Here is a 21,306-nt window from a genome sequence, read left to right as displayed (position 1 = left end):
GGCGGGGCGCGGCGCGAGAGGGCGGGGCGCGCGTATCGTCGCCGCGGCGGCGTGACGCGTTTTCAAATCTTCAACCGCCGCAGCCCACTCGTTTGTGCTTTTTCCCTTTCCTCCTCCGCGCCTTGGAGCCGGACCCGTCCCCGGAAACTCGGCCCGAGGACCCGGCACCTTTGCTGCGTGGAAACCTCGGCGGACGAAAGGAAAGAGCGGGCCGTCCTGTCAACCGGCCCGGAGAAGCCTTGTTTTCGCTGCCGTCTGACGCCGCACCCGGGCCGGACCCAGCATGTAGGTGCCGGGCGGCTGCCATGAACTCCGGAGCCATGAGGATCCACAGCAAAGGACATTTCCAGGGTACGAAGCCCCTCCTCCGCCTGCTGTCCCTTTAATCTTCCTCCTGCCGTGGTTCCACCATTGATCTTCAAGACTTCTCCCGCCAGGTCCACTGCTGCTTGGCTTCCCTGCTTGTCCTTCTCTGACCTGGAGGAAGGCTCATTCAGGGTTTTGCCTCAGAAAGGGAACAGTTTCCACGGCTCCTCGCGCTCTCCTGTCCCCGTCGCGGCCCCACATTCCCGGTGCGCGGGTGGGTGAAAACCTGCAGCGTGCGGACCCGGGAACCTGCCGGGTCTCGCGGGGCCTTCAGTTTAAAGGCCGATGTGTTTGTGCCTTTTCTCTTCCTCATTAGATTGTATGATTCTGGTTGGGTTTCTTGTCTTTAAATCATAGTTAAGGGACACTCTTTGTATTTCAAACACGCCCATTGTTGGTTGCAACTTAATAGTGAGACAAAAGCAAATTTCCATTTTATTCATTTTATTTGGCAAAAGCACTTAAGCATCTGAAGTCATTCCTGTATGTGAGTATGTAGTAAACACCAAGAAATAGATTTGATTCCAAAAATTTAAAGCAGTTGCTTGCATCTGAGATGTTTTCAAAAATAATGGAATGAATGGTGATGTAGTTCTAAATGGACCATTAAGTTCTTTTTTTAAAATTTGTTTTAATTAGTTACACATGACAGTACAATGATCTTGACATATCATACATTTGAATCAGATGGGGTATAATTTCTCATTTTTCTGAGTGTACAGGTTGCAGAATCACATTGGTCATGCCTAAATGGACCATTAAGTTTTTAATATCTATATAAATGTGATTGAAATGATTCATTTAGTTCTTTTTAATAAAAGGCTTTATGTGAAACTTAAACTTGAGCAGTCAGTAAGTCTTAAAGACAAGGTCATTCTAGATAACAGGTTGTTTGGGTTGCTGTTCAACATTGTAAGCACCAATTTTGAATGTATACCAGAGTAATGGAGGAAGGGCCCCCATGGAGTTTACAAACCTAAGAGTCTTTCAAAAAGGGCTTATGTAGTCCCATGCTTTAATACATTCAACAGGAATTTTTCCTGCTGATTTCAGCTGTTATTTTATAATATGAAATCTATGAACACATGCAGGGCATTTCACCTTTACCTAAAAGTACTACAGAAAAGTACATTTAAACACTGATGACAAAAATTGATGTAATTATTTTTCTTGAGGTATTATTGCATACGAAATATTTTTAAAATAGTAAAATCTTGTCTGTACAAAACATGATCTAATAAACATTTTTAATAATAGGTGGAATCCAAGTCAAAAATGAAAAGAATAGACCATCTTTGAAATCTCTGAAAACTGATAACAGAACAGAAAAATCCAAATATAAGCCACTTTGGGGAAAAGTGTTTTACCTTGACTTACCTTCTGTCACCATATCTGAAAAACTGCAAAAGGACATAAAGGACCTGGGAGGGGTAAGTGAAAATCAATCGTACACTAACAAGAAAATATTTATAACTAGTATTTTCAAATATGTAATCATTTTAGTTTTTTCATTTTGCAAAATTTATGACCACCTTGTCAGCACCAAGTTTAAAATTTTTACCAGCTATTTACAGAAAACCATTTGAGGACTAGAGATGTAGTTCAGTGGTTGCCTGAAAGCATCCCTGGGTTCAATCCCCAATATCAAAAAAAAAAAAGAAAAGTCATTTGTTCTGACCTTTTATAGCTTGACAAAACTTCAGGTTTCGGTGATTAGTAGTCTTGTGTAAATTAAGTGTAAAAAATGAGACTGCCAGGTATGATAGCGCACACCTGTAATCCCAGCAACTCAAGAGGCTGAGGCAGGAGGATTACAAGTTTAAGGTTAGCCTCAGCAAGTTAGTGAGATCCTGTTTCAAAATAAAAAGGACTGGCGATATTGCTCAGTAGTAAAGCAGCCCTGGGTTCAATGACTGGTACCAAAAAAGAGAGAGAGAGAGACTCCCTTTTCCTATTGGAACTGTTTATTGCCTTCTATATATACTGTTATGTTGTCCTCCAAATAGCAGAAACTCTTTGATGATGATTATTGGGAGACCACATAGAGTTAAATCTTCTTTCCTACCTTATACATTGATTAGATGATTCCTACTGGATTTCAAGTTTCAGGTTTCTAAAGGTCATTTCATTCTGAGACTAGAAGCTCAGAAAAACATTTAACAAGTTGCCTAGAACTATTTGTCAATGTTATTTTACTTAACCTAAAGGTCATGTAATAGACTTGCCACCATATTGACTACACACATCACCTATAAAGATTATCTTCACATGTTAAAGAACCTGAGTAAAGTCTCCATTTTAGAAATGAAGTATTTGAGATCCAGAAAAATTAGATGGCTGGTCCTATCAGAGTAATATTAACCTCTTACTTCCCAGAGTAACATAGTACTATAGTATTCTGTTCTAGCAAACAGTGGCTACAAAGTAGCTGTTTAATATAGTTTGACAGCTTTCTCAAATATGATAATCAATCCGTTCTACTAACCTGAGGTTTAATGGTCTAAATCAGTGAGGTTTGTTTTCTTAGCAGTAGAACCCTTCAGACAAAATCATATATAGCAATCTAATGTGGAAAGCCTGTAAAAATGGAACTCTCCCAAAATACAGTGTCTAGGGCAGGAACCACTTGCCCTGGCCTCTTTCTTTTCTCCACTGTCCCCACAACTGTTCCTGAGGTATTCGCAAGAAACAAAAATTTGAATTATTTCTGCCATACATTGAGGAACACTTTAAACTTTATGCTAACATGGTTTAAAATGCATCAATGTGCATATTAAGTGCATAAGTTTCCAATTTCCCACCCTGAACTATAGATTTTTCAGTTGAATTTGCTTTATTAACTTCTTATTTATTTATTTATTTTAAGATTTACTTATTGAATTCTGATCTCTCTCACACACACACACACACATACTGTCTTTCTTATGAAATTCAATGATGTTCATTCCTTGGGTGCTGATTTCTGACTCTAGCACATTTCCTGTTTTGGTTACTAAAACAATATTGTCATAAAACTATCCTCTATGAACTATAAAAGAACCTCGACCTCTGGGTAATTTTAAAAAGTTTTAGGATTCAGTTTTATGAAATATTAATTTTGTTATATATTTCGCTAAGGATTGTACTTTATATTTTTAGTTTTACGTAGGCCTTTTATCCTTTATTGCTTATCTTGCTTTAGATATCATCCCTGATCCTGACTTTTTGTTTAATTGACCCCTTTATATATTGGCTTTTTCTAGTGTTGGTAAATTCATGTTAATACCCCATTTATCTCCACAGAGTACTTTTGATAAATTCAGCCACTAAAAGCATAGCAGTAAATTCTGACGCAGTGGGGAAAAATATTTAATAGTGGCTAGAAAAGTAGTAGCTATAAAACCATCTCAGAAGAACATACAACCAGTGACATTTGTAAACAGTTTAGGTTAAAAGAAGGCAGTTGGAGAAGAAACAGAAATGTAAGGGCAAATATTTTGCCATACATATCATGAGTTTGAGTACATAGTTAAATATTTGATATTCATTTTCATGACCTAGAGTTATCTGGAAATAAGTTTTGAGTTTATTCTTCAAAAGGCATAGATTAACAATTTCTAATAAGTTGAAGACCATGATAGAACAAATTCAACAATCATTGGATTGTAGCATGCAAGGCACAGCATTGTGTGTTTTAGTACTTTAAAAAATGAACCCTGTGTCCATCAACCAGCCTGTCTTAAAGTTCTAATCTAGATAGAGAAGGCATGGATACAGTTAATTGTAATACAACATAAAATATCAAAAGGAGGAGGAGATTACTTCCTACTGAGGAATTGTGGAGCACATTGTACAGATACAATTTGAACTCTGTTGAAAAATGATTTAAGATTTAGGTAGGCATTTGAAAATTCAGAAATTTTTCCACCACTGTCTTCTATGTGCCAGCACTATTTTAGATTGTTGAGGGTATAAAAATAAGTAATGTGTAGTCTAGCCCTCTAAGAACTCAGTCTAGTAGGAACACCAGACAACTAAATAAAATAACTTATAGTAGAGCATTGTCAAACAAAAAATATGTGGAAATTGTTATTAGAACACAGATAGGAATCATAGCATAGATAATGTTTGAGCTAGGTTTTGAAAACCTTGTAGGAATATACCAGTCAAAATGGACATACATATTAGAGGAAACAGCATATTTAAAATATATGTCAGTATAGGGATTCTTTTATTTTTTATTTTTTGGTACAGGGATGAAACCCTGGGGTACTCAACCACTGAGCCACATCCCCAGCCCTTTTTTTGTGTTTTTTTTATTTAGAGACAGGATCTCACTGAGTTATTTAGGGCCTCCCTAAGTTGCTGGTGCTGCCTTTGAACGCACAATCCTCCTGTCTCAGCCTCCCAAGCTGCAGGGATTATAGGTGTGCACCACTCACTATGCCCAGCCAGTGTGAGTTTGTTGCATAACTGCTAATATTGCAATGTGACTTAAGCAACAAGATTTTGATTGGAGAAATGGCAAGAAATGAAGGTATATTAGTACCATATTTTTAAGTGTGTTTTATTCTACCAAGGAGTTTTAACTCAAGTCTAAGAAATGGAAAACCAAACAAAATATGTGGCACTAGCATAAAAGATAGACATACAGACAAATGGAATAGAACAGAGCTCAGAAATAAGCCCTTTTATATTTATATACATGTAAGTATATATATACACATATACACATACATATATATGTGTGTGTGTGTGTGTGTGTATGTATGTATGTATGTATGTATGTATGTATGTATACAGTGAATTACCAAGACCATTCAGTGTGCAAAACTGGTTTTGGGAAAGATGGATATCCACCTGTATAAAATGAAGTTGGACCATGACGTATGTACAAAAATTAATTCTAATTAGATCTAAGATCTAAATATAAAGGTAAAATTTCTTCCTTTTTTCTTCCCAAAATTCATTCATTCATTCTTTTTTTTCTTTCTTATTGTACCAGAGATTGAACTTAGGGGTGCTTAATCACTTAGCCACATCCCCAAACCTTTTTTTGAGATAGGATCTTGTTAAATTGCTTAGGGCTCACTAAGTTACTAAGGGTGACTTTGAACTTGTAATCCTCCTTCCTCAGGCTACTAAGCCACTGGGATTATAAGCATGTGCAACCATGCCTGGCTAAAGGTAAAATTCTTAGAGGAAAATATAGAGGGAAATCTTTATAACATAGGATTTGGCAATGATTTCTTGGGTATGATGCCAAAATCATAAGCAACAAATGAAAAGGTAAATGTGACTTAGTCAAAATTAAAAACTCTTGTGGCTCAAAGGACACTATTATGAGAGTGAAAAGACAACCCATAGAATGGTAGGTAATGTTTGCAAATTATGTATTTGATAACTGATTAATACCAATGATATATAAAGAACTTATATGGTTCAACAAAAGAAAGATAATCTAATTTAAAAATGGGCAAAAGCTGGATGTGGTGGTACATACTTTTAGTTCTATTACTTGGAGACTGCAGCAAGAGGATCACTTGAGACTACCAGTCTTCCTTTTTATTTGAAATGAGATAACTGATATCTTTGCTGAGAAATTCTTCAACTCGCTAGAGGAAAACAAAGTATTTTTATGTAATAAAAACCATACTTGTTTCATACACTAGGCACAATATAAAATTTCAATTGATGTAACAATATCTTGCAAACGGTGTTTTCAAGTCTATATTTTCCTCAATCTGGAGTTCTATGGAAATATAATGAGAGTTCTAAAAGCACAACAGCAAGTATTTTACCCTAATCAATGTAATCCATGTAACAACCCCATAGTATTAATATTATCCACATTTTTCAGGAGACAATTGAAGTGACTTGCTTGAGGTCACACCAGTAGTAAATAAAAGAATTTGAATATAAGTGTTCTGATTCAATATAAGCAGCAGGCATGCAGAACTTTCGGTAATGATGGAGAAATGCTCTTTGCATATCTAATATGGTAACAAGTTGCCACATGTAGCCATAAGGACTTGAAATATAGTTATTATGTCCAAGCCACTGAATTTTAAATTTTATTTAATTTTAATGAATTTAAATAGACACATGTATGGTTACTGTATTATACAGCATGACTCTGAATCATGAAGTTATATCCCCAAAGGTTTAAACTTATAAGGTGGAGGAAACATTTACCCTCATCAGCATAAGACTGAATTTCCCCACTAAAATATTTGAAAACAAATGCTTAAATGCCTGGGGAGTGTAGCAAGACTGCATTGTTAAAAAAAAAAAGACAAAGGTCCTAAGGAAACATTTCTTCAAAGAAGATATACTAATGGCTAATAAGTGCATGAAGAGATGTTCAACATCTATAAGCATTTCCCTTAATGCAAATCAAAACTACAATGAGTCATGCAATGAGTTTTATGGCTACTAAGAACCAGAAAATTGTATGTGTTGTGAAGAATGGAACCTTTGTGCACTGTTGGTGGGAATGTAAAATGATGTGACCACTATGCAAGACAGTATTCATGGTTTCTGGAAAAATTAGAAGTTTTCAACAATTCTATTTCTGGATGTATATCCAAAAGAATTGAAAGCAAAATGTCGAAATAATATTTGTATATCCGTATTTAGAGGAGCATTATTCACAACAGACAAAAAGTGGAAACAGCCCAAATGTTCAACAGGTAAATAAACAAAACATTGTATACACATAAAATGTACTATTTAGCCAAAAGAATAAACGAAATTCTGATACATGCTATAACATGAATGGACCCTAAAAACATTTTGATAAGTGAAAGAAGCCAGTCACAAATACAGGATTCTACTTAAATGAGTATCTTAATCCACTTTCTATTGTTATAGCTGAATAACAAGAGTAATTTAAAGGATTGAGGTTTATTCGACTTCTAGTTTTTAAGGTAGTAAAGTTCACAATTAGGTATCAGCATCCAGTGAAATCCTTGTTAGTGGGGACTATATACAGAACCTCAAATTGACAAAGGGCATCACATAGCAAAATTGATCTTCCTAACTCAGATCTTGTCTCTTATAAAGCCCCAGTCTCACTGATTTAGGGCCTGGATTAGGACCTCATTCAACTTAATTTCTAAAGATTCTTCCTCCAAATGCCAGTCAGAATAAATTTTCACCCTCTTAAATACCCCATAATGGGAATTAAATTTCAAGATGACTTTTAATGAGGGTGTTCAAATCACAATAGTGAAGCATCTAGAATTGCCAAATTCATATAGAGTAGAATAGAGGTTACTAGGGGCTGTGGTGATTGGGAAATAGGGTTATTATTTAATGAGTATCAACTTTCAGTTTGGGAAGATGAATAAATTCTGGAATTGATAGTAGTGATGACTGTATAACATTGTGGTTGTACTTATTGTCTCTGAATTATACACAAAAAATGGTTGAAATCATAAAAAGAACCTCTGGCATTGCTACAGCCTCATATTTATGAAAATGAAGACAGTGTTGAACATATAAATTGTCATTTATATTTCTGCCTGGCCTTGCGTGAATTTGAGTCAAATACCTGGAATATATAAGTTTAATAAAGTTTTTAATAAATTTTATTTATTAACTGATCATTTAAAGTGCATATTGTGGAAAATGGGTGATTTGATTTTTAATGAGCAGTGATTTATTTCTGATTAGTATTTAGTGTTTTTCTGTAACATTTGTGTATTTATACAATATATATTTTAATAATACTCTTAATATTATTCTACTTAGTATTTAATTCTACTTAATCTAGTGTTTTATTTCTGCCCCTAGAGGCAGGTGCTCTTCAATAATATTGACTTTGGTACATGTTTATAAATTTAGGCATTTAAGCATTTGTTTTCAAATATTTTAGTGGGGAAATTCAGTCTTATGCTGATGAGGGTAAATGTTTCCTCCACCTTATAAGTTTAAACCTTTGGGGATATAACTTCATGATTCAGAGTCATGCTGTATAATACAGTAACCATATATGTGTCTATTTAAATTCATTAAAATTAAATAAAATTTAAAATTCAGTGGCTTGGACATAATAACTATATTTCAAGTCCTTATGGCTACATGTGGCAACTTGTTACCATATTAGATATGCAAAGAGCATTTCTCCATCATTACCGAAAGTTCTGCATGCCTGCTGCTTATATTGAATCAGAACACTTATATTCAAATTCTTTTATTTACTACTGGTGTGACCTCAAGCAAGTCACTTCAATTGTCTCCTGAAAAATGTGGATAATATTAATACTATGGGGTTGTTACATGGATTACATTGATTAGGGTAAAATACTTGCTGTTGTGCTTTTAGAACTCTCATTATATTTCCATAGAACTCCAGATTGAGGAAAATATAGACTTGAAAACACCGTTTGCAAGATATTGTTACATCAATTGAAATTTTATATTGTGCCTAGTGTATGAAACAAGTATGGTTTTTATTACATAAAAATACTTTGTTTTCCTCTAGCGAGTTGAAGAATTTCTCAGCAAAGATATCAGTTATCTCATTTCAAATAAAAAGGAAGCAAAATTTGCACAAACATTGGGTCGAATTTCTCCTGTACCAAGTCCAGAATCTACATATACTGCAGAAACCACTTCACCTCATCCCAGCCATGATGGAAGTTCATTTAAATCTCCAGATTCAGTAAGTCTCTTTAAATGATGGAAGTTCATTTAAATCTCCAGATAGATTAAGTCCTTTTAAGACTCTCAGGCTGTAGCCTGAACATCTCATGATTTTCAGTAGCATGCTGGCAGCAGAGTTCACTTGGGTAGAAAAGTTATTGTGGCTTTCTAGTTAATAAGGTTGCTGTCTTTTAGAAAGGTGATTTTTTTTTCTTAATAGTATAGTGCAGTCATACCCTGTTGCCTAAAATGTGCCCTTGTACTTGAAGATGGGTTTTATTTTTTAGAGTAATTGACAATTAAAAAATAATAGCAGATTATTCCTTTAAAGAAGAACTAGAAACCTTTTTTAATTTTAGACCAGGGGTAAGCAAACAGACCAAATTCAGCCTGCTGCCTGTTTTTTGTATAGCTTTGCAAACTAAGCATGGTTTTTAAATTTCCAAATGGTTGGTAGAAAAAAATGAAACAGTATTTTGTAACAAGTAGAAATTATATGAAATTCAGATTTCTTTGCTTGTAAAGTGTAATTAGAACATAGCAGTACCTGTTAGTGTAGGTATTACTTATGTTTGCTTTTTTCTTTAGGCAGAATTCAATCATAGTAATAGAGACCATATGACCTAGAGAGCCCTTTGCATAGAGAGGTTACCACCCCCATTATAAAATTATTGATATATCTAACACTTCATTAATAAGTTGGAAGATACAAGTAAGGACAAATTTATTTAATTGGTTGTGGGGAGGTAAGAGATTGAAAGAAAAAATTCATTTATTGAAGAAAAACTTCATTTATTCTCAATTTTAGATTGAAATGAACTAAATTGTGATTTTTAAATATATTCCTTTGTTTACTATAGTTATTTGAGAAGCAGAAATGGGAAAACAGGTATAAAAAAAAGAATTACAAGGGAAAATCACTTGAAAAAGAAACATATGGAAGGAAAAATAGTCAAAGAAGTGAAAAGAGATAAAGAAGGCTTTTGCATTTTTTCAATTAATACTTTTTTGAAGCAAGGAGATAATACTAATGATTGATTCCCAATTAATTTTGCTCATCATATTTCAACTACTTTTCTTGGTATTTTATATAAAAAGGAATATAACTTGTAAATATAGTATATAAAGTTTGTATTTTTTCTTAAATCTTCATTTTAATAAACTAAAGTGTAAACTAGGTAATTATAAGTATAAAACTTCAATGAAACCTATTTTTCTTATTGAATAGAATTTACTGCAGAACTGAACTCTTGGGTCTCATTTGGTTGAATTAAGTTGCTCCACGAAAACAAAAAACAAGAAGAAACAAACTTTTTTTTTTTTTTTTAATATTTTTAAAGTTTTTCTCAAAGGATCACTGTTACAACTCTTTATATGTTTGTGTATTTTTCTTGGACTTTATAGGTTTGTTTAAGCAGAGGAAAATTACTAGTTGAAAAAGCTATCAAGGATCATGTAAGTAGGAACTTTAATTTCACACTATCCCCAACCATACAATATCATGTTCTGTAGGGATCTAAATTCATCCATTGACAGATTTTGCTTTTAGTTTTTTTTTTTTTCCCCTGATATTTGAGCATCTTGTTTATAAAAGATGATATTCCGGGGTAGAATTGAGTGCTTTTCTTTTAATTAAAAAAAAAAAAAATTACAGCTGGGTACTGTGGCACATGCTTGTAATCCCAGCAGCTCCTGAGGCTGAGTGAGGAGGATCATGAGTTCAAAGCCAGCCTCAGCAACAGTGAGGAGCTTAGCAACACAGTGATGCCCTGTTTCTAAATAAAATACAAAATAGGGCTGGGAATGTGGCTCAGTGGTTGAGTGTCCCTGAGTTCCATCCCTGGTACCAGAAAAAAAAAAAATTACAGCAGTTTAAAAAAACACTCTAGTTGTTTGCAGTTTAGTAAACTTGTTTTGCTCTATTGAGAAAATAAACTTGGCATTTTAAAATGATTCTCAAAGCTTAAACATGATCTTCAAACGTAATGTTTACTTGTATTCTGCTTTTGGTGTAGCTAAATATTCAGCTTGTTTTTCATAGTTTCTGGTATTTTCAGAAAAATCAAAATAAATTTGTTCCTTTAAAAAATTAACACTGTATTTTTTTACTAAAAATGCAACTGGATATTATAGATATCCTTGAAATCTTCCTTTCATTCATTTTTAATAGTAAAAGTGTAAGTTGCAGCATGTATCTCCTTTACAAAGAACAGAATTTGCTTTTCATGGAAAAACATCCCCATCTTGTGGTCTTTTAAATTATTGTTGGAAACTTTTGAAATTTTCCTTAAAGTATGCATTGAGTTTTTTCAAGAACATATTACTATATTAAACAGGATTGATTTTAGAAATACCAAAAGAAAAAAATGAGGTCTTCATTGCTGTTATAATTCTATATGACCTGTTATGAATAAGTGACATTAAGCTTTTTTTAAGAAAGTAGCTCATTTTTAATAGCAATTTTCTAGAAAAATCATCAAACCTTATTTGTTTGTTTTTTAACAGGATTTCATTCCTTCAAATAGTATATTATCAAATGCCTTATCATGGGGAGTAAAAATTCTTCATATTGATGGTAAGAATTTTATAATTGACTTTTGACAATATTGGGTATAGGACTTATGTCCATCCTTTGGTTCCTGGCTTTACCTAGTGAAAACTTTTATAATACCTATAATGGTAAATCCTTCATCTAAATTTACTACAACTCTAAGAAAATACTGATGTTTCACTCCAACTTGAAAATTATTAATCATAAGCCCTTTCTTTCTTTTAATAAAGACATTAGATACTACATTGAACAAAAGAAAAAAGAGTTGTATTTACTCAAGAAATCAAGTACTTCCATAAGAGATGTGGTATGTTGTCTTCTTTAATTGTTAAACTAGTTTTTAAAAGTGGTCAAGTTTTGTTTTTTGTTTCATTTTTAGTCTTTATGTATCTGTGAAATATTTCCTGCCAGGTTCAAAATATTGTCAGAATCTCAGGGGTGAGTTTGTGTATTGTATGCATGTTTCTGAATTTTTGTGTATGATTTAACTTTAGGATTGTACTCATGAGGAAAAGTTGCCCTTGGGATAGTGGAGTGACAAATGAGTTTTGGTTTTTATTTTTTACTTTCTTTTTGGTTGCTAGTAGGTTTTTGTTGTTGTTTTTATACATACACATATAAGCATATGCATATCTCACACCCATACAGATATTATTTTTTTTTTTTAGTTGTAGATGGACACAACACCTTTATTTTATTTTTATGTGGTGCTAAGGATCGAACCCATGCCTCACATGTTCTAGGCAAGCACTCTACCACTGAGCTACATACAAGCCCAGCCACCTGCTATTGTTTTTTATAGGTACTTTTGTTTACTCTGTAAAATAAAACTAAAATAGTCTATTGCATAAGAAATTCCTAATATAAATAATGTATTATTTTTTAGAACCAAATAGTGAATATAGTATGATGATGGTGTAACAAAATCTTGTATGGCTATATAGTCTGACCTTAAAACGAATACAGTAAACCTTCCTTTGATCCCACATCCCTACCTACTATCCAATCTTTATATCACTCTTTTCATTCATGCTTCTTAAATCTCTAATATTTTCCATTCACTTTTCAACCTATAAGATATGAAACTCCTGACCAATTTGCTGAATCAATTTGGTATTTTTTAAAACCAATCATATTGGTTTTCTTAACCATTGTCCATTCTGTCCTTGCACTTTTCTAATCTCTCCTGGAATATTTCATTTCGTAGCTGACTTTGGCTTTCCTCATATGTCCAGACCATTCTTTTGTGGTCTGCTTTGGTTTTCCTCATTCAGTCCTCAAGTAACTAGGATCCAGATGAAAATAAATTTCTGGTCTGCTTTGGTTTTCCTCATTCAGTCCTCAAGTAACTAGGATCCACACGAAAATAAATTTCATAGGAAAGAGTGTATAAAGACATGAAAACACAAATAAGTAATTTGGCATGTTTGGGCAATTTCTTATTAGTATAATACAGCTTGATAATTGAGTGGGATATCACTTTGTACAACGCCAGTAATACTAAAAGGTCTCTCTTGATTTTACCTCAACTTATCCCTGACGTTCTGTTTTGTATTTCCTCAATCTTTTTTTTTTTTTTTCTTTCTGTTTTTCAATTGGAGGTAGCTGTTCACTTATCTTTGAGTTTACTGACACTTCATTCTGTCATCTACATTCTATTAAGGCCATCCAATGAATTTTATATCTCCTATAATGTATTTTTCAGTCCAACAATTTCTGGTGAATTCTTTTTTCTACTGATAACTTATACTTTTGTTTCATTTTAAATGTGTTTACCTTCACAGTAATTGTGACATTAGAAATATTTTGGTCTTAGAATCTGATTATTGTTTATCTTCAATAATTGGTCATTTTTTCCTGTATTTTTTTTTTTTAATAAGCCAGATAAGTTTGCATTTTATATATAGGATACTGTAAATGTTATGTTGTGTAGGCCTCAGATCTATTATAATAGTCTAGAGACTGTTGATTTTGTTTTTGCGATTGTTTTTAAACACATTATTTTCACAATTTTTTTAAGGGAAAAAGAGTTGGTATTGGAACACAAAAAACAAGAAGTAAGTATTTTGATACCCATAAATATATATGGTTTATACCTATAAAATAGAATAAATCACATAAAGATAGTCTAATATCATGTAAATAGCTCTTTAAATTGTTTTGTTTTTAGGGGATTCCTGGTTATTTTTAGAACATGTCCCTATGACAGTCTGATGAAGCCTATGGAGCCCCCTCCCTTGAATGATATTTCTTAAAACACTTTTTTTTTTATCATTACATTATTAAAAAATCAATTATGTTGACATTGATTTATGAAAGTTATTTTAATTATGAAGTAGTGCTATACTTGCTTTTTATTGCATATTGAAAACAAGGTTCTATCAGTTATTCTGATTGCTACTGTAATTTTTAAAGTGATAAGCATAAACAATGTTTTGATATATCTATAACAACCAGTATACTGTGAAAATACATGCTATTCCATTGGTAGCAAAGTTATAGTAGTGTCAGTGCTACTGTGATCTGTTACTTACATTTATAATTGGAGGAAATGTTAAGTATCAACTAGAGGGTAGTGAAAATAAAAATGTAACTTTTCTATGTCAATTCACATTCCTCCTATATTCTATTCATAGACCCTTTGGGAATTCCATTTAGTTTGAGAATCTCAGAATATGGCCAAACCGTCTGAGATTTTTGAAAATGGAGTGATATTGGAATGGCCTTCTCCTTAGGATTAAATCTTTGAAATGAATAGGTTATTTCTGGTTTCAGGGGGGTTTTGTCAAAGTGGTTTTATTTGAGTGGGGATCCTGGATTTGAAGCTCCATAATATTATGTTTTCTATGTTCTTAAGCAGGAAGACTCAAAAAGCCTTTTGTAAAGGTAGAAGATATGAGCCAGTAAGTATCTTAAGTGTGATAAATATGACTTAGATGCAGTTTTAAAGGAGAAAATCTCTCTAAATTAATGAAGCTATTTCCATTAATACTGTTAAGTTCCTTTATATTACATAAGTGTGCATGTGTCATTAATTCATTTGCGCTTAAGGACTGGATTTAATTTCAGTATATTGTAGATGTCTTTGAAGTATCTGGTTTAGAGCAATCATGAGTCCAGCTCGTTTTTTAGCATTTCAAATAATTGTTCTCTACAGTACCATATGATTTAGAACTACAACTTAAAGATCACTCTTACATTTGTGAAAATAGGTATTAGATGCTATTTGGAAATATAAAATTGAAATATAACATCTAGTATGGAAGCTTTCCTACACTTTGAAGTTTTATAGAATAATTTTGGTGAAAACTATACATATAAATAAAGTAGTTTGGAATAGAAGAATTAGATTTCTTTCTTTTCAGTTATTTATTTAAACATGTATAGTTCTTTTGGGTGCTCACTGAGGTTACAAACGTGTTGAAACTTCTTTTGATGAAATGTGTTACTGTGAAGAAAAAGTGCAATTCAGAGTTAGGCCTATAGAAAACACCAATAAATGGAAAGATCGCCACATTTATGGATTAGAAGACTTAATATTGTTAAGATATTGATTAACACTACCAATGCATTCTATAGATTCAGTGTCATTCTTGTCAAAAATCCTAATGATGTATTTTTTTTATTGTTTTGTAGAAGTAGAAAAACCCATTCAAAAATTTAGTTGAACTCTCAAGAATCCCCATATATCTAAAACAGTCTTGAAAAAAGAACAAAGTGAAATTTCTCACACTTTGTGATTTCAAAATTTATTACATAACTACAGTAATCAAAAAGTTTGGTACTGGCATAAGCTCAGCCATATAGGTAGTTTACAGAGCCAGGAAAAAACCCATCACACATGATCAAATCATTTTTGCCATAAGGAGGGCATTGAATGGAAAAGAACCATAACAAAAACTGGGGGGGAAAACTACATATCAACATGCAAAAGAATGAAGTTGAACTCTTATAAGACCTAAAACTATAAAGCTCTTAGAATAAAACACAGGATAAACACTTCATGACATTGAATTTGTTGATGGTTTTTTTTAGATATGATATTTAAAAGCACAAGCAGCAAATAAAATAAAAATAATTGAAATGTATCAATTGTAAATTCTGCACATCAAATGACAACAGTTAAAAGCTAACCTAAAGAATGGGAGAAGGTAATTGCAAATCTTATGAGGGGTTTATATCCAGAATATATAAAGAACTACAATTAAAAGAAAAACATTACTCAACAAACAAAACCCCAGATATAACCTGATTAAGGAATATACAAAGCACACTTTCTCAGTGATGTATGCATGGCCAACCAACAAATGAAAAGATATTCAAAATCGCTAATAGATAAATGCAAGTCTAAATCAAACAATACCACTTCATATCAATTAGGATATCCACTTTTTTTAATTTAAAAAATAAAATAAAGGTAAACGTTACTCAAATCCATCAGCAAATGAACAAAGAAAACAAGATGTAGGAGATATATACATATGTATACACAAAACGGTATAGTAAGTCATAATAAAAAATGATGACATGGATGAAGCTTGAGGACATTATTCTAAGTGAAAGGAGGTAAGACATTAAAATTGGTTTCATTTAATGTAGATTCAACCTACAAATTGGTTCTATTTAATCACAGAAGCCTATTTGTTTTTTCTTTTAGACTTTATAGGCCATTTTATCTTCAGATGACAAATATGCCTTTTATAAACTACTCGATTCAGAAGCCCTGCAGTCCATATGATGTAGATAAGCCATCTAGTATCCAAAAGCAAACTCAGGTTAAACTAAGGTTGGTTTGAATCATTACCTTTACAAGGAATATTCTTAAAGGTTATCATCTCAAGAAATTATTTCTTTATAAGCAAATATTTGAAATGGTTCATTTTATTTCATGATAGGGATGATGTTTCTGTTTCTAATCACTATTCTGCTTACTTTTCATTCCTTGTATATTTGTAATGACCCTATGCTTGAAGTTTGAATCTATTTTAAGTGCATCATGTTTAGACTTTAGTTTGCAGAGGAGGGAGATGGAGATGACATGTTTGCAAATAATGCAAATGGGTATTTTTCTTTCAAGAACCATCTGAAGTATGCTCCAGAATATTTAGTACATTCTTATTTTGCTTTTAAATTTCTTTTAAAAATATATGGGCCAGGTATGGTGGCACAGGCCTGTAATTCCAGCAGCTTGGGAGGCTGAGTCAGGAGGATTGCAAGTTCAAAGGCAGCCTTAGCAACTTAGCAAAACCCTGTCTCGATAAATAAAAAGGGTTGAGGATGTGGCTCAGTGGTTTTAAGACCTCTGGCTTAAGTCCTCAGTTAACCTCTCCCCACCAAAAAAAATTTGCCAGGCACAGTGGCACAGTCCTGTAATCCCAGTGACTCAGGAGACTGAGACAGTAGGATCACACATTTGGGGCCAGCCTGGACAACTTAGAAGCAATGTCCTGTCTCAAAACAAAAGGGTTATAAATGTAGTTAAATATAGTGTCCCTGGGTTCAATCCTTAACACCCCCCAGAAGAAAGAAATAAATGTGGGTAAAAGTACTTGGTAGTAATTCAGTTCTGTGCAAATTATGTAGATCCCGTGTAGGACAGTAAATTTTGAAAATTATTCTTTAGATTTAGCAGGGTTTTTTTTTAACCATTTCTATCTATCTCCAGAATTCAAACGGATGGCGATAAATATGGTGAGACCCCAATCCAACTCCAGTTGAAAGAGAAGAAAAAAAAAGGATATTGTGAATGTTGCTTACAGAAATATGAAGATCTCGAAACAGTAAATGTGATTTTATATTTAGGGGATTAATGTTTCAGAAACTCTGAAGAATATTTGTAATTTAAATTTTAACAACTTCTGATTGTGGTTTACAACTTGATAATTACAAATAGGGTTTTTTTTTTTTTTTTTTTGTAGGTGAACACAGTACCTTTATTTATTTATTTTTATGTGGTGCTGAGGATTGAACCCAGGGCCTCACATGTGCTAGGCAAGCGCTGTACTGCTGAGCCACAATCCCAGTTCCTACAAATAGTTTATATTTCTTTTTTTTTTGATAGAAATATCTTAAATTTTGAGAACCCAAAATAATTTGAAAATATTTGAAAAATAATCAAGTATATGTAGAGAATGTCATATCATTGCTTTGGAAAAACTAAACCAAACCAAAAAAATAAAGATGTTGTTAGTAATTTAAACCAGCCAAGGAATATTTAACTGATAGAATAGAGAATTATTATGTAATAAGACTTGTGTATATTGAAATAAGCAAGAGGAATAGTCTCAAACTGATTGAGTCAATGAAATAACACATCATGGTGGCCTGGACTAAGCGTGGTAAAAGAAGTGCTTGAGACATGCTCAAGATTATGGGTATATTTTAAAGTTGGGGCTGAAGAGGATTTGCTGATGGGAGTAGCTATTGGCAGTGAGAGGAAATGATGAATCACACATAAAGTAATCTGGGCCTGAAATTTTTTGCTTCTTATTTACTATTGGGAAGAAAAGAGTTGAAAACAAGTGGAGAATTCTTGAGGTAGCAGGAAGATCAAATAGAATAGTTGGCAGGGCATACCAGATAAGAGTTTTAAAGATGGGGGGCTACTAGTTTAAATATTTTTAGTTATAGACGGACACAATAAATTTATTTATTTTTATGTGGTGCTCAATACCAAAGAAAAGGAGCAGGAGCTTTGGACCTAGGTTCATTAGATTTGAATCCTGGCTTCTTGTCTTGTGTGTCCTTAGACAGAGCCTGACACATAGTAAATGCTTATTAATGTTATTATTTGAATGGTTAGTTTTTATTTGAATGGTTTATTTTTAAGATAGTAAATAGAAAGCCAGGTGTGGTGGCTCACCCTTGTAGTCCCAACTATTTCAGAGGATCAGTTAAGTGCACAAATTCAAGACCAGCCTGGGCAAGATACTATCTTTTTTTTTTTTTGGTTTTATTTTTTAAATACATGACAGAGGAATGCATCACAATTCTTATTACACATATTGAACAATTTTTTATACCTCTGTTTGTATATAAAGTATGTTTACACCAATTCATGTCTTCATACATGTACTTTGGATAATGACATCTATCACATTCCACCATCCTTGCTAATCCCTGCCCCCTCCTTTTCCCTCCCACCCCTCTTCCCTATCTAGAATTCATCTATTCCTCCCATGCTCCCCCTCCCTACCTCAAGATGAGTCAGAGAAAACATTCGGCAGTTTTGGGGCGGGTGGGGGATTGGCTAACTTCACTTAGCATTATCTTCTCCAGTGCTATTCATTTACCTGAAAATGCCATGAAGAAACTACCTTAACAAAAATAGGTAGCTATGATAACTTGGTTTGGTCTGGTTTGGATTAAAGATGTTGGGAAAGCTAAAGAAAAAGAATAAATTTTTAAAATATCTGATTCATAAAGTATCTGTCTTCATACTCTTAAGTTGGAGTTTTACAACCCTAAATGATATTAGTATGTATATATGTGTTTTATTTATATAATAAAGGGGAAATATGGTTTAAAATTGCATTTAATCAGAAGCTAAAATGTTTCAAATATTTTCCTTTCCCTCAAATCATTTTGAAATTACACATTTGTCCCAAGATTTACTTCACTGTTATAACGATAGAATAATCTAGAATGGCTTCTTTTCGTGGTATTATTATGTGATTCTCAGAAAATGTTAATTCTGCAAAACAAAAAGTTGTTCAGTGGTTGTCACAAAAAAGGAAAATTAGTGAAAGTTGATGTTGGGAATGGAATTCATTTAAGATTGTGTCTTTGAGTTTTTCATTTGTATGTTTTTTTTAGTCATTAAGAATAAAGAAGGGGGGCTGGGGCTGTAGCTAACTCAGCCTCACATGTATGAGGCACTGGGTTCGATCCTCAGCACCACATAAAAATAAAAAAAATAAAGGCATTCTGTTCATTTACAACTACAAAAAAAAAAAAATTAAAGAAAAAGAATAAAGAAGAGGCTGGGGTTGTGGCTCAGTGGCAGAGAACCTGCCTCACACATGTGAGGCACTGGGTTCGATCCTCAACACCACATAAAAATAACAGAATAAAGATATTGCATCCATCTATAATTAAAAAATATTTTAAAAAAAGAATAAAGAAAATATTCTTTTGTTTTAAATCTTAGGTTTCATAATGACCGAGTTCTACCTGTGCCAATCCGTTTAACAAATGTTTTTGAATCAATAAAAAGACCTTCCTTGTACATATTATGGTCAGACAAGAAGATAAATACAAAACATGTATTTGCAAACATGATGAATGTCACAAAAGTGAAGTATAGAGTGCAATGGTAGTAAACAGTGCAGCTAGGGGTGAGGGGTGTAGCTTAGTGGTAGAGGGTGTGCTTAGCACACACGAGACTCTGGCTTCAATCTCCAGCAAGCACCCAAAAAATAAAAAGTAAAAATAAATACTGAGGTTACTTAACCAAAAGTACTACAGAGAAGCCCAACAGGGAAAGCTATATTAAATCAAGACCTAAAGAATGAGTAAGAGCAACTAGGTAGAAGTAGAAGGAAACTACATAAAAATTTAATATTGCTTTACTTAATTTGCTTAGGTGGTTAAGGGATTTTTTTTCCTTCTAGAATATACACTGAGTCTGACTTTATATATTTTACCTTTATTTTAAAATTTTAATCATTTCTCTCTTTTTTTATATTATTGGCCATATATAATTTGTATGTGGAAAATATTTCAAGTAAAAAAGAATACACATGTATTCTATGCATGATTTTGTGACCTGTGAGAATTTGGTTTTTGGCAATGTAATCAAATCATCAAAAGTTAAAATTTTGTAATGGTGCTTTTAAATAACAGTGTCCTAATTAACTGACAGTTGATAGAATTAGCCTGGAAGTCCCACTCAGAAGGAACTTTGTTTCCTGTGAGTTTCATCCTAATATTCTATGAACTTCTTTTGTTGTTAACTTTTAAGATTGAGAATAACTTCTTACCCTATATTAAGAGTACTGGGTGATGGACATAATTTTGTTTGATCATTCTTGAATGTTTTCTTTGGTTACAGGTCTTTACTTTTTAATAACTTCACAGCATTTAATGTGATTTATTTATTTAGTCTTATTGTACATATTTCATGTAATATTCCATAAACCCTACATTATTCACTTAGATGGGGAAAGGTGTCTTACAAAGATATTAGTACACAGTGAATGTTAAATGTTACTGTTTTTCTTCTCTTTCGTTCTTTTTCTGATAATGTTTCTTTTCACTTCTGTTGTAATCACAAATTAGTATTTGTCACAGACAAAAACAAAAATTTTAATGGATTCTAAGAAGTAATTTGTTTTACTTCTTGACATACTTTTAAGTCTAGTAAGAGGTTTTGAAGTAGTTAATATAAACCTAACTTTACAGACATAAAAATGTTAGAAATTCTGAACAAAAAAGCATATGTTGGTTTAAAAATATAATTTTTGTGATATATTTGTTTGTTTGTTTTTTAGCACCTTCTTAGTGAGCAACACAGAAACTTTGCACAGAGTAACCAGTATCAAGTTGTTGATGATATTGTATCTAAGTTAGTTTTTGATTTTGTGGAATATGAAAGAGACACACCTAAAAAGAAAAGGTAATTTATCAAAGTTTTATAATAATTCTAGATTATTAGACTATTTTATTACACTAAAAATCAAAGTTTACTTGTTCACAGAAAGGATATGTATTTTCAGGATATAAGTATGGTTAAAGACTAATAACTTCTTCCCCTACTTCCT

At 32.8% G+C, this 21,306-nt stretch overlaps 1 protein-coding gene across 2 annotated transcripts in view; it reads left to right on the top strand.

The window, feature by feature from the left end:
* The first annotated feature begins 6 nt into the window (after positions 1 to 6).
* Dbf4 (DBF4 zinc finger) overlaps positions 7 to 21,306 on the top strand; it is a 24,074-nt gene continuing 2,774 nt past the window's right edge. The window contains exons 1-11 of one of the 2 annotated variants that reach the window (XM_048785449.1): positions 7 to 351; positions 1,624 to 1,796; positions 8,834 to 9,013; positions 10,399 to 10,449; positions 11,500 to 11,569; positions 11,776 to 11,852; positions 13,566 to 13,602; positions 14,406 to 14,448; positions 16,203 to 16,331; positions 17,211 to 17,325; positions 21,037 to 21,161. In XM_048785449.1, coding sequence (XP_048641406.1) covers positions 306 to 351; positions 1,624 to 1,796; positions 8,834 to 9,013; positions 10,399 to 10,449; positions 11,500 to 11,569; positions 11,776 to 11,852; positions 13,566 to 13,602; positions 14,406 to 14,448; positions 16,203 to 16,331; positions 17,211 to 17,325; positions 21,037 to 21,161 — 1,046 coding nt within the window. In that variant the 5' untranslated portion in view covers positions 7 to 305. Of the gene's footprint in view, positions 352 to 1,623; positions 1,797 to 8,833; positions 9,014 to 10,398; positions 10,450 to 11,499; positions 11,570 to 11,775; positions 11,853 to 13,565; positions 13,603 to 14,402; positions 14,449 to 16,202; positions 16,332 to 17,210; positions 17,326 to 21,036; positions 21,162 to 21,306 lie in introns of both variants that reach the window. The other variant, XM_015502321.2, reaches the window with a different exon arrangement.

The sequence above is a fragment of the Marmota marmota genome, unplaced genomic scaffold (genome assembly GCF_001458135.2).
Source record: "Marmota marmota marmota unplaced genomic scaffold, marMar, whole genome shotgun sequence".
NCBI classification, from domain to species: domain Eukaryota; kingdom Metazoa; phylum Chordata; class Mammalia; order Rodentia; family Sciuridae; genus Marmota; species Marmota marmota.
Note: the sequence above shows the minus strand (reverse complement) of the source record. Positions and strands in the feature narration are given on the sequence as shown.